General features: G+C 38.2%; 1 protein-coding gene across 1 annotated transcript; it reads right to left on the reverse strand.

The window, feature by feature from the left end:
* Positions 1 to 4,744: 4,744 nt before the first annotated feature.
* LOC145014417 (uncharacterized) lies at positions 4,745 to 5,977 on the reverse strand. The gene is made up of 2 exons (XM_078972784.1): positions 5,692 to 5,977; positions 4,745 to 5,559 (listed from the first exon to the last, which is right to left on the reverse strand). Exons 1-2 carry the CDS (start codon positions 5,863 to 5,865, stop codon positions 4,963 to 4,965), a joined length of 771 nt encoding a protein of 256 aa, XP_078828910.1. The 5' UTR covers positions 5,866 to 5,977; the 3' UTR covers positions 4,745 to 4,962.
* Positions 5,978 to 12,960: the final 6,983 nt, after the last annotated feature.

The raw sequence follows: 12,960 nt of genomic DNA on the forward strand, positions 1-12,960 counted from the left end.
AATAGTTATTAGTTAGTTACTGTTATGTTTGGCAGTTTGTAACTTCTTATAACTGCCATCTCTGTATATGTATATATATGTAAATAATCTATGTAATAAGGCTTGCTGATGGAATAACATTTTGAAGCCGTTTATTTGTAAAACTTGTGGCTTTACTTGAGAATTAAACAAACAATTGATCTTTACTGAAACAAATTGGTATCAGAGCGCAATAATTTTGTGTAAGATCCTGGACAAGAAGATACGTATGGTATGGCATCGCATAACAGCAACATCATACAACCCCAATTGCCGAAATTAACTGGTAAGAATTACCATCATTGGAGTATCCAAATGAGGGTTCTATATGAATCTCAAGAACTTTGGAGTATTGTTGAAGAAGGCTTACGTGAACCTGCAAGGAATATTGAACAAACACTCCAACAAGTGGCTGAATTACGAGAGAACAAGAAGAAGGACAAGAAAGCAATGTTCTTCATATATCAGGCAGTTGACGAAAATATTTTTGAGAGAATCTCAACATCCAAAACATCGAAGGAAGCATCGGACGCACTGCACAAGACTTATCGTGGTGAAGAAAGAGTGAAAATCGTACGGCTACAAACCTTACGCTGTGAATTTGATAATCTGAAGATGAAAGAATCGGAATCAATCGAGGATTTCTATAATCGCATAATCACAATTACTAATCAGATGAGGCTTAACGGAGAAGATATTGAAGACAAACGAATTATCGAGAAGATTTTACGAAGTTTAACCAGGAAATTCGAGTACATCGTAGTCGCAATCGAAGAATCCAAGGACCTTTCTGAAATGTCTCCCGAAAGCCTGTTAGGAACATTACAATCCCATGAACTTAGATTAAAACAATTTGATGCACACCCAATAGAACATGCCTTTCAGTCGCAAGTTTCATTCAAAGACGATACTAACAACAAAGGGAAAGGAAGGGGTCGTGGAAAGCCATCTAATACAAACTCAGTACAAGAAAACGAAGATGAAAACACCTCCAAAGGGCGAGGAAGGGGAAGACCTCTGTCTGAAATTCAATGTTATCATTGCAAAGGTTTTGGTCATACCATAAGATTCTGTAAAAAAAGATTGGCAGAAGAAAGAAAGGAATCAAATTTCATGCATGAAAATTGTGAAAAAGAAGACGATACCATGTTCATGACATGGGAAACACCGGATATAATACCTGATGAAGTGTGGTACATCGACTCTGCATGTAGCAATCATATGACTGGGAACAGGAGTTTGTGTGTGGAACTTGATGAAACAGTAATAAGCGAAGTTAGAACAGGGGATGAAAAAAGGCACATAATTCAAGGCAATGGCATTGTTCGAGTAAAAACGAATAAAGGTCCTAGAAGAATAACGAATGTTTATTTCATTCCTGCTTTAAAACACAACCTTCTTAGCGTAGGAAAACTTTTATTAAATGATTATGAAGTTAACTTTAAAGGGCTCCTATGTGTGATTAAAGACAAGGAAGGTTGCATTCTTGGTAAAGTGAATATGACCAACAATAAGATGTTTCCTCTTAAATTCAACAAGGATACGTTGGCTTCTTTTAAGGTGTCAACTTTTAACAAATCTGACCTTTGGCATCTGAGATATGGACACCTGAGCTTTGAGTCATTAGCATATATGTGTAAGCATCAACTAGTACATGGTATGCCAGAAATCAATAGAGTTAGCCAAGTATGTGAGGGGTGTGCATTAGGTAAACATGCAAGAATTCCATTTCCTCAAGACCAATCATGGAGAGCATCAAAACTTTTGGAACTAATTCACACAGACGTGTGTGGACCTATGAAGACGGAGTCCATAGGAGGGAGTTACTACATGCTCACATTCATTGATGATTTCAGCAGAAAAACATGGGTTTACTTCCTCAAAGAGAGATCTCAGGTATTTGAATATTTCAAGATCTTTAAGTCATCAGTAGAAAAACAAAGTGAGCACAACATCAAGACCATACGTACCGATAACGGGGGAGAATACACTTCACATCAATTTGAAGATTTCTTAAAGGAAGATGGAATTTCACATCAAAAAACCACACGATATACACCTTAACAAAATGGCGTTTCAGAAAGGAAGAATAGAACCATAATGGAGATTGCAATGAGCATGCTTAAAGGAAGGAAGGTACCAATCAGATTTTGGGCAGAAGCGGTCGCATGCCTAGTGTATCTGCTAAACTGAGCAGCTACAAGAAGTGTTAAGGGGAAAACACCCCAAGAAGCTTGGGGAGGGGTTAAACCTGGAGTTTCTCATTTAAGAGTGTTTGGATGCGTTGCTTATTCTCATGTTCCAAAAGATTGAAGAGGATAAAGGATGGGATTGGCATCAAAACACTAATGAAGGATCAAGAAAACTTATTGAAGAAGATATGGTAAATGAAGACCAGAACATTAATGCCAATGGTGGTGATAATGGAGATGATGATCATATGCACTCAAACAATTCAAGTCCCACACCATCAGAGCCATCATCACCTACATCGACATCAACACCCGGTTCTACACCAAAGAAATATAGAAGTCTGGATGACATATATTCAAGATCAGAACAACTTAACATCGATGATCTAGTGGATTTTTGCTTATTCGTTGATGCAGACCCAACTCACTTTGAGTCAGCAATTAAAGAAGACAAATGGAGGAAAGCAATGGACCAGGAGATAGAGTCTATTATGAAGAACCACACTTGGGACTTGGTAGAACTTCCACCAGGGCATAAACCCATTGGTGTCAAATGGGTTTATAAGACAAAATTAAAAGAAAATGGTGAAGTCGAGAAGCATAAAGCTAGATTGGTGGTGAAGGGATACAAGCAGAAGTTTGGGATCGATTATAACGAAGTGTTTGCACCACTTATTCGCTTGGAGACTATTCGTTTAATCATAGCATTAGCAGCTCAAAATGGATGGATTATAAACCAAATGGATGTAAAATCAGCATTCCTAAATGGTGATTTGCTCGAAGAGGTGTACATTGATCAACCACCTGGTTATGTCAATCAAAACGAAAAACATAAGGTATGTTGTTTAAGAAAAGCTTTATATGGTTTAAAACAAGCACCACAGGCTTGGTATAGTCGCATAGACAGATATTTTATGAAGCATGGTTTCAAGAAATGTCCACATGAACACACGTTGTTTATCAAAGAAAGAAATGGTGAGTTCCTATTCGTATGCCTATACGTGGATGATCTGATTTTTACTGGGAATAGTACAAAGATGTCACTAGAGTTTAAAAAATCGATGAAAGGTGAATTTGAGATGACATACTTAGGATCTCTACATTACTTTCTGGGAATTGAAGTAAAACAAAGCATTAACAAGATTTCTATTATGCAAAAGAAGTATGCTCAAGATGTGTTAAAGCGATTTCATATGGAGGATGCCATTCCATGTTCGACCCCAATGGAACTAGGCTTAAAGCTCTCAAGGGAGGCAAATGGAAAAGAGGTTTATTCAAGTTTGTTTAGGAGTCTAGTTGGTAGTTTGATGTACATATCTGCTACTAGACCAGATATCACCTATGATGTAAGTTTAATTAGTAGGTTTATGGAACACCCAAAACAAGAACACTGGGAAGCTGGCAAGAGGATTCTTCGTTACATCAAAGGAACAGTTGGACATGGAATTTGCTACAAGAAAGTTGATAAATCAAGATTGACTGCTTATGGGGACAGTGATTATGGAGGAAGTGCAGACGACAGTAGGAGTACTTCAGGGTATGTTTTTAACATTGGTTCAGGTGTCATTTCATGGCAATCAAAAAAACAGAAGATTGTTGCATTGTCTTCAGCAGAGATTGAATATATGTGCACTAATTTAGTGGGGTGTCAAGCAATTTGGATGCGAGGGATACTTGAAGAACTGATGCATCCTCAAGAAGGTCCAACATCTATTTATTGTGATAATAAGTCCGCAATAGCCTTAACTAGGAATCCTGTATATCATGGGAAAAGTAAACATATAAGGATTAAGTTTCATTTCATAAGGGAATTAGTTACTTTTGGTGAAGTTGAAGTTATCTTCTGCAGTAGAAGGGATCAAGTCGTAGATATCTTCACTAAGGCATTGGGTGCAGGAGATTTCAAAAGGTTAAAAGAAAAACTTGGAGTATGTGAAGTCTAACTTAAGGAGGAGTGTTAAATCCTTTAATCTAGACTATGTTTTTAAATGGAATGTTAGGTTCCGTTATGTAAATAGTTATTAGTTAGTTACTGTTATGTTTGGCCGTTTGTAACTTCTTATAACTGTCATCTCTCTCTCTCTCTCTCTCTCTCTCTCTCTCTATATATATATATATATATATATATATATATATATATATATATATATATATATATATATATATATATATATATATATATATATATATATATATATATATATATATGTGTGTAAATAATCTATGTAATAAGGCTTGCTGATGGAATAACATTTTGAAGCCGTTTATTTGTAAAACTTGTGGCTTTACTTGAGAATTAAACAAACAATTAATCTTTACTGCAACACTCTACACCTCAAAACTTTTTAGGCTGTTAAAATGCCAAATGATTTTGGACTATATATTGAACTCGGAATTTTTCACTTGAACAAAATACCATGTGAATTTGGATTATGGGTCAAGATAACTAATGTGTTTCGTTCATCGATTCCAAATTGAAATTGAGATATATCCACACCCAGTTTAATACCATTATTATATGTCTACATGTGCAATTAATACATACAGCCTTTCTTTAATTTATTACAAAATAATGGACATTATCCATTGACAACAAATAGAAACGGGAATCAAGTCTCCTAACGTGAAAGATGGCTTTGAAACATATAAAAATAAAAAGACTAATATTGACCTATGGGACACAATAGATAGGGTTAGAAGTACAAACAGGGTTAATTTATCTTCAAAATCTTCAGATTTCGAGGGGATTTGTTCAGTTTCTTTGTGGCCTTCCGTTGTGTTCAAATGCCTCAACTACAGACGTTAATTCATGGCCAATCTTGCGTAGAAGGTGACCACCACCATCATTACCACTTCTGTTTGATCCGTACTGAATCATGGGATCTTTATTAATATCCAAACAATGCAAAATGATCACAGTAACTACTGAACCAACAAACATAGGAATCGGACCAAAAATCCATAGCAACAAAGTGGTCGCAAAGTAGAGTGCTCGCAATCCAAGAGCCCAGAAATTGCTTCCTCTCAAAACAGCCTTCTGGATACACTCAACAGGAACATCACCAGTAGGGATACTTATGAGGAAACACCCATGAACAAAGTGCCTCGTAGTTTGTACAAAACATGCAAACGCCAGTAAGAAGCAAGATAGAATAGCGATATATTTGATGGCGTTGGTGGATTCACTTGTATCCCCTAAGATAAAATTGCTCGTGAAGTTATTCGTTGAGTTTCCGAGTAAAGCTCCGATTAGAGAGCACAGAACTAGAGAGATTGATGACAGGGAAGTTGACGCGGATAAATGTCCGCTAAGAACAGACACACAAAACCCTCTGTCTTTGGCTTCAAACTGCATGAATTCAAGAAAATCTAGAGTTAGATATGGTTAGAAACACAAGAAGCCAGATTGAAAATACAAAAAGAAGGACGATTTATCCTTAGATATCAGGAGTTTAAAGTTTAGAGGTTCATATATATATACCAGAAGCATTTTTTCGACCCAGGCTTTCTTGTTATGATTCTCGTAGCCGATTGCGGTGGTTTCAGGATGCTTGAGGTATCTGTAGAGAAGGAAGAGATGATAGACGCACATGATGAAAAATCCAAATGGCACCAGGACTAGATCTAAGTCTTCTTCTTTCCAAGTCCACCCCATCTTTCTTTTTGCTGTGATTGATTAACTGTGTTTATTTTTTATTGATTGGATGGAGGTGAGAATGGAGGTTAATGTAGGATGATTGTAGTCTATTAAAGGGTATATAGTAAATGAAAGTGGGTCTGACTATGTCAGCGAGATTTGGTGGGAATTTGTTTGTATTTTAGTCATTCACATGCCCTCGTATTCACAACTTGGATATGTTTATTATTCTTCCAGCCTAAACTTTTGAACTCAAAATCTAAGAGTTATTTATAAATTTTTTTCAATGATGGGTGTTTCTGGATATATAATATTTAATTAATAAGATTATATATGGAAAAACTAAAAAAAATAATTGACCTCAAATTTATAAAAGGTGACATTTAATAAGAAAACTAGAAAAGTCTTTTTTTTCTTTGACTTTCTTTTATCAAATCTTCTTTCTATATTGGATAAAAACACTTACGTATATGTTTCCCTCTGGTCTTTTTTTTTCCCAAAAATACAACGTTGAGTAGAAAAACTTAAGGGTTGGGCAATGGGTTACGTTATGTTTCTCTCTTTTCATGGTAATAATAGTGTACAATCTTTGAAAAACTAAAGTGTTGTTTCATTAACTCTTAATGTAACCATTTAGATATCATTTCTGAATTCAGAGCTTTTAATACAACTTCTAGACGAATAAAAAGCATCAACACGGCTTTGGATCGGAACGGATGCAGGAATTTATAACAGTATTGTTACCAAAAAAAATCACTCAAACATATATTTTTAGTGGTTGCACATTAATACAAAAAAAAAAAAAAAAAAAAAAAAAAAAAGGTACATTTTTTAATAATTTTTTACACAATCGAGGAGTGGTCGAGGACCCCAGTGAACCCCTGGATCCACCACTATTCTAGAACAGTTTAAGAAACCTATATTATCTTAATTATTAAGAGGTTCAAATCAACATTAAATAGTTTAGTTTTATCAAATACCCCTAAATACATAACGTTTAAGTCCAACACCATGATAAATCAAATTAACATGACTCATACCATGAGATCATAACAATAAAGGTGCGGATATTATAATATATGTATCTATTCATACTTTTTATGAACTTGTATAAGTACATAACAACACATAACTGAATTATTAAAAATAATACAATAGCAATTGATTGGTCATTAAATTAAATAAATAAAAAGTACTTATGAATGTATTGGTGATTATAAAACAATTTTCTAGTGTCATTTACGGAAGAAATCCCCTAATGTGACATGGACGATATTATAGCAGGAATATTTTAGTCTAATGTGAAAAATTGAAAAAGCTTGTCGAACTTTCTGCCAAGTTTGGTCAACCCTTTTGGGTTTAGGTTAGGTTTGGTGAATATATGATAGCAGCCTCCTAGACTGGAATTCTTTAAAATAGCTATATGAACTAAAAAATAGGTTTTGCATTTTTCTTCAATGAATACAAGTCATCAAGGATGGCCTTATTTGTTCAATAATGAAGTGGGTGTACTATGATTATTCATTCTTTGTCAAAATGACAATGAATATGTAGCCATGTGGCGAGGGAAATATTTACCTATAAAGACAATTTTATGCATATACTTGCATAAAATTTCAATACGTAATATAGATATCAGACTAATGTAAAATTTTCATTTCATTTCTATAGTTCAAGCAAACAAAATCGTGAAATATAATAATCTATTTCTATTATATTGTTTATTTTAAGATATACGTTCTTTTTAGTATCTGAATTTTTCCGAATAGTTTAACTTAATCATTATATTTTCTTTAGATCATTTATTTTTTTTATTTTTTTTTCGTTTTAGTTATGTTAAACGGTGATAGTCGTTGTATAACATGGACTTACAACATGGACGTAGATAAAATTATAATTAGCTATTAAACTTTTATAATTGTTTTATTTTAGTTATTACGTTTTGTTTAAGTTAATCATCGCATTATTATCATTTTATAAATTAAAATAATAATAATAATAATAAAACTCTGTTTTTTTTTCTTTTCTCTCCACCTAAACTTGTTACATCATTATTTTATAGTAATAACTAATATGTACTAATGATCCATGTGATTTAGGATAATTTGTACTATTAGCTCTTAACTTTTTTAACTTGAACGGTAACATCTCAATTTTCAAAAGCAAAAAAAATTTGTTTTTAACTAAGTAACTTAAACATGGTTTACCAAAAACATGTCAATATCATATCAAGCCATAAAACCACGATAAACATGTCTCAAAATCATATCATCAAATAGTACTAAAATCATAGTACAATCCCATGAATCACATAATGCGGAAATCTGGTGTGCGTGTGATGTGAAACTACCGCGTCGACTCCTTCCCCTTCGCTGAGGAGGTACCTGAAAGAAAACTGAAAAATGTAAGCATGAAGCTTAGTGAGTTCTCCCATTATACCACATACAATACATAACACATACTGTTAGGCATATATGGGTGCCTAGCCTACCCCTTCGGTCCTCTCGCCTGGTAACCTTGCCTAGCATACCTAGGTGCTGGCCTACCCCTTTGGTCCTCTCGACCGGTAACCTTCTTAGCATATCTGGGTGTTGGCCTACCCCTTCGGTCCTCTCGACCAGTCTCTGGGGACTATTTCACCTCTACTACTACCACATAATATAATAGCACATAGCATAAGTTGTCTAACATAACTGGGCACTAACTACCCCTTCGGTCCTTTGGGTCGATACTAGGGTCTATCCTACCCCTCCTATCACATATCACATAGCATCATAGCATGCTAGCACATAATCATAATAGATAACACATTCCAGACAATCATCACAAAGACAATCATCCCAACTATAATTCTTACTAGTGAGTCGGCCTTGGTGCCTTAGACCCACTTCTACTGGAAGGTAACTCACCTCGATGTCGTGTAGTGTCTGCTCTCCTCGGTATGGAAATCAACTCGTCACAAATCCTCAATTCCTACACAACAACCTTTCTTGATTACTATTTCATACTCATAACCCATTACAAGGGTGAAATCAAGTCCAAGTCAAAGTCAACTTTGGTCAAAGTCAACATCTGGTTGACTCGACTCGCCGAGTTAGTACACCAACTCGTCGAGTCCCCATTTCCACAAAATGCTTAACCCCCGATTCTACTCGTTGAGTCTAGCAAGAGCTCGACGAGTTTTTCTTCAACCAAAACATCTGGACCTTCTTCAATCGACTCGTCGAGTTCATCCTTGAACTCGTCGAGTTCATCTTCATTTGAATAAAGGTGTCTAGTCTATGACTCGTCGAGTTCTCCATGAACTCGTCGAGTTCATCTTCATGGGGTTAGGAGATTGCCTGGAACTCGCCGAGTTAGTTCATACAATCGTCGAGTTCTATGATTTTTGGGCCCTGAATGAGCCCAAACAACTGAGTGTTCTTCTTCCTTAGCACCTGGTCCATTAACAGAAAGGGTTTGATGGGAAATACGACCCGACTTGCCGAGTCCCTCTTTATCCAAAGCTATATGGTCGATTTCAGTAGGTCTTAACGCATGCAAATCATAGATCTCACCTCCTAAGGTCCATTTTATACGTAAAGCTACAAACTTGGTGTCCATACATGGGGTTGTTGGCTCAAAAGGCTCTAAAATGGGGTTTATATGGTGCATGGGGCTCTCATGGACATAAAGTTGGCACCTTTATACCATGGGAACCCTCAATGGTTCCAGATCTGAAGTTAGCACCCCACATTACACATTAATCCCGAAGGTGCCTTAGAAATGCCCAAAAATGACAAGATCTAAGCCTTAAAGAAGATCTATCAAATGGGAAGTCAGTGTTGAAGGTTTTTATCTTGAATGAGGTGGAAAGGAAACAAAACCTTTGGATCTACTAGCCTTTTCTAGATCTTCCAAGTCTACTCTTCCTTCTCAAGCCTCTAACACACACAAAATGCCACCGAAAGCTTAAGGTTACTTAAAAATCGATTAGGGTTTCGCGAGGGTGGTCTAAGGGTGCTGGAGGCTATAAAGGATACCAGTTAAGATGTTTAAATAGGGTGAAAACCCTGAATATTATGGTTTCCTCCAGGCAGTCCTACCCGTCAAGTCGGTCTCCCGACTCGTAGAGTAGGTTACTTAAACCCCGCGACCATAATCCAGTCTACTTGACAAGTAAGGCCTCTAACTTATCGACTCACAGTGCAAAACATGCAATTATTTGAATGAAAGATACGTACCGGGAACCAGGTGCTACAAATCTCCCCCACTTATTTTAGACTTTGTCCTCGAAGTCTGCTGCTGAATCCGGAAAAAGCTCGGGGTGGTGCTCCCTCATCTCGTCTTCCGGATCCCAAGTCCATTCCGAGCCCTTGTGGTGCTACCATTGCACCTTCACCAACTCGACCCTCTTGTTCCTCATATCCTATGACTTCCTGTCGAGGATAGCTACTGGCCACTCGATGTAGTTCAGGCTGTCATCCACCTAAATATCCTCTAGGGGCACTACTGTTGAATCGTTTACCAGGTACTTCTACAGCTGGGAGACGCGAAAGGTGCTGTGAATCTAGCTATGTTCGGCTGGCAGGTCCAGCCTATACGCTACCTTGGCCACCCAGTCTACAACCCTGAAATCTCTGATGTATTTGGGGCCTAGCTTGCCCCGCTTCCTGAATCGGATTAAACCTTTCCAAGGTGACTCCTTCAGGAGGACCATATCTCCGACCTAAAACTCCATGTCCAGATGGTGCTTATCGGTATAACTTCTCTGCCGACTCTGAGCAGTCTGAAGCCTGCTCTGAACCTACTGAATCATTTCCGTTATCTTAAGCACCACTTCGGTGCTCCTCATGACCCTCTACCCAACTTCACCCCAGCATATCGGGGTCCTGCACTTCCTCCCATGCAACATCTCGGAGGAGGACGGTCAATACTCATGTGGTAGCTATTATTAGAGCAAAACTCTATCAAGGGAAGGTAGGTATCCCAGCTACCACCGAACTCCAATACGTACGCCCGCAGCATATCCTCCAATGTATGGATGGTCCGCTCGCTCTAACCATCCGTCTGCGGGTGGAAGGAAGTGCTAAAGTGTAGACGAGTACCCAAATATTCGTGAAATTTCTTCCAAAACTTGGAAGTAAACGCACATCCCTATTAGAATTCACGAAGACTGGCACTCCATGTCGGGCCACAGCCTCCCGAATATAGATGTTGACCAGCTTCTCGGCCGAAATGCTCTCCTGGATCGATATGAAATGGGCACTCTTGGTCAACCGATCCACGATGACCCATATCGAATCCACTCCTTGTGTGGTCCTGGGAAGCTTAGTGATGAAATATGTAGTAATATCTTCCCATTTCCATATGGGGATGTCCAACGACTGCGTCTTGTCGTGAGGCCTCTGGTGCTCTACCTTGACCTTCCTGCAGGTCAGGCACCTCTCGACGTACCAGGTAACAACCCGCTTCATGCAGGGCCACCAATAGTCAATACGAAGATCTTTGTACATCTCCATCGTCCTTGGATGGATGGAGAACCTAGACTTGTGGGCCTCATCCATCAATATATGTCATACCTCGCCTCAGTATGGTAGCCAGACCCTCTCATGCATGGTCAATAGTCTACGGCTATCATAGTCAAAAAAGGTCACCTGGCCTATGATCCGCTCTCACATTCGATGCTCCTCCTTCAGGCCTTCAACCTGCGCCTCGCAGATCAGCTCCAACAGCGGAGTCACTATTGTCATCCTCAAACAAATATCTCTGATCAAGGCTGCCTTGCGGCTAAGCACATCGGCCACAACGTTGGCCTTCCCCGGGTGGAAAAGGATCTCACAATCATAATCCTTCACCACATCTAGCCACCGACAATGCCTCATGTTCAGTTTTGGCTGATCCATGAGGTACCTCAAACTCTTGTGGTCCTTGTAAATGGTACAATGGACCCCATAGAGGTAATATAGCCAAATCTTGAGGGCAAAAACCACCGCCCCCAGCTCTAAATCATGTATCGTATAGTTAGCTTCGTGAGGCTTCAGCTGCCTTGAAGAATAAGCTATTACATGACCTTGTTGCATCAACACTGCTCCCATGCCTGTGATCGAAGTATCACAGTAGACTACGAAGTCATCTACCCCTTCCGACAGGGTGTGAATCGGCACCTCACACAATCGGTGCATGAGCGTCTCAAAGGTTGTATGTTGCTCAGGTCCCCAACGAAAAACCACTGACTTCTTGGTCAGTCGAGTCAACGGAACTGCTATCTTGGAGAAGTTATGGATAAATCTCCAGTAATACCCTACCAGATCCAGGAAGCTCTGAATCTCAAATGGAGACCTCGGAGTCCCCCACTGCATCACGACCCCTACCTTGGACGGATCTACCAAAATACCCTTCTGGTTAACAAGGTGCCCAACAAATTGCACCTCCCACAACCAGAAGTCACACTTGGAGAACTACACATAAAGTCTCTCCCTCCTCAATGTCTCCAGTATAGGGGTGAGCATTTGGACCGGTGGACCAGACCGGACCGCACCGGACCGGAATGTTTTTTTAGACCCCCGGGTTGGTTCTCGGTTCTAAGATTTCTCTCCGATCCGGTCCAGTTTTTTTCCCGGTTCGGTCCAGTTTTTACCGGGTTTAGAACCGGTTGGACATGATTAAGATTTTTGTGACGTTTTCTAAACACCTATAACTCATTCGTTTTAAATTGGATTGACCTGAGGTTTTTTCCAATATTTAGTTTATAGTTTGTAGATAAATTTAAACTATAATATTGTTTATTTTGGTATTATATTCACCGCGTTACAATCCTTCAAAGTATAGCTATCAAAGTTGAAAAAATTCAGCTTTTCAGCAACATTTTGTAATCTGTGATATTTTTTAAACACCCATAACTCATTGGTTTTGAGTCGGATTGACCGGAGATTTTTTCCAAAATTTAGTTTACAGTTTGTAGATGAGTTTAGACTACTATTTTGTTTATTTTGGTGTTATATTCACTGAGTTACAATCATTCAAAGTAGAGCTATCAAAGCTAAAAAAAATTCAGCTTTTCAGCAAGATTTTGTAATCTGTAACGTTTTTTAAACACCCATAACTCATTCTTTTTAAGTGGGATTGACCTCT

This window comes from Lactuca saligna, chromosome 9 (genome assembly GCF_052625555.1).
Source record: "Lactuca saligna cultivar CGN05327 chromosome 9, ASM5262555v1, whole genome shotgun sequence".
In the NCBI taxonomy this organism is placed as follows: domain Eukaryota; kingdom Viridiplantae; phylum Streptophyta; class Magnoliopsida; order Asterales; family Asteraceae; genus Lactuca; species Lactuca saligna.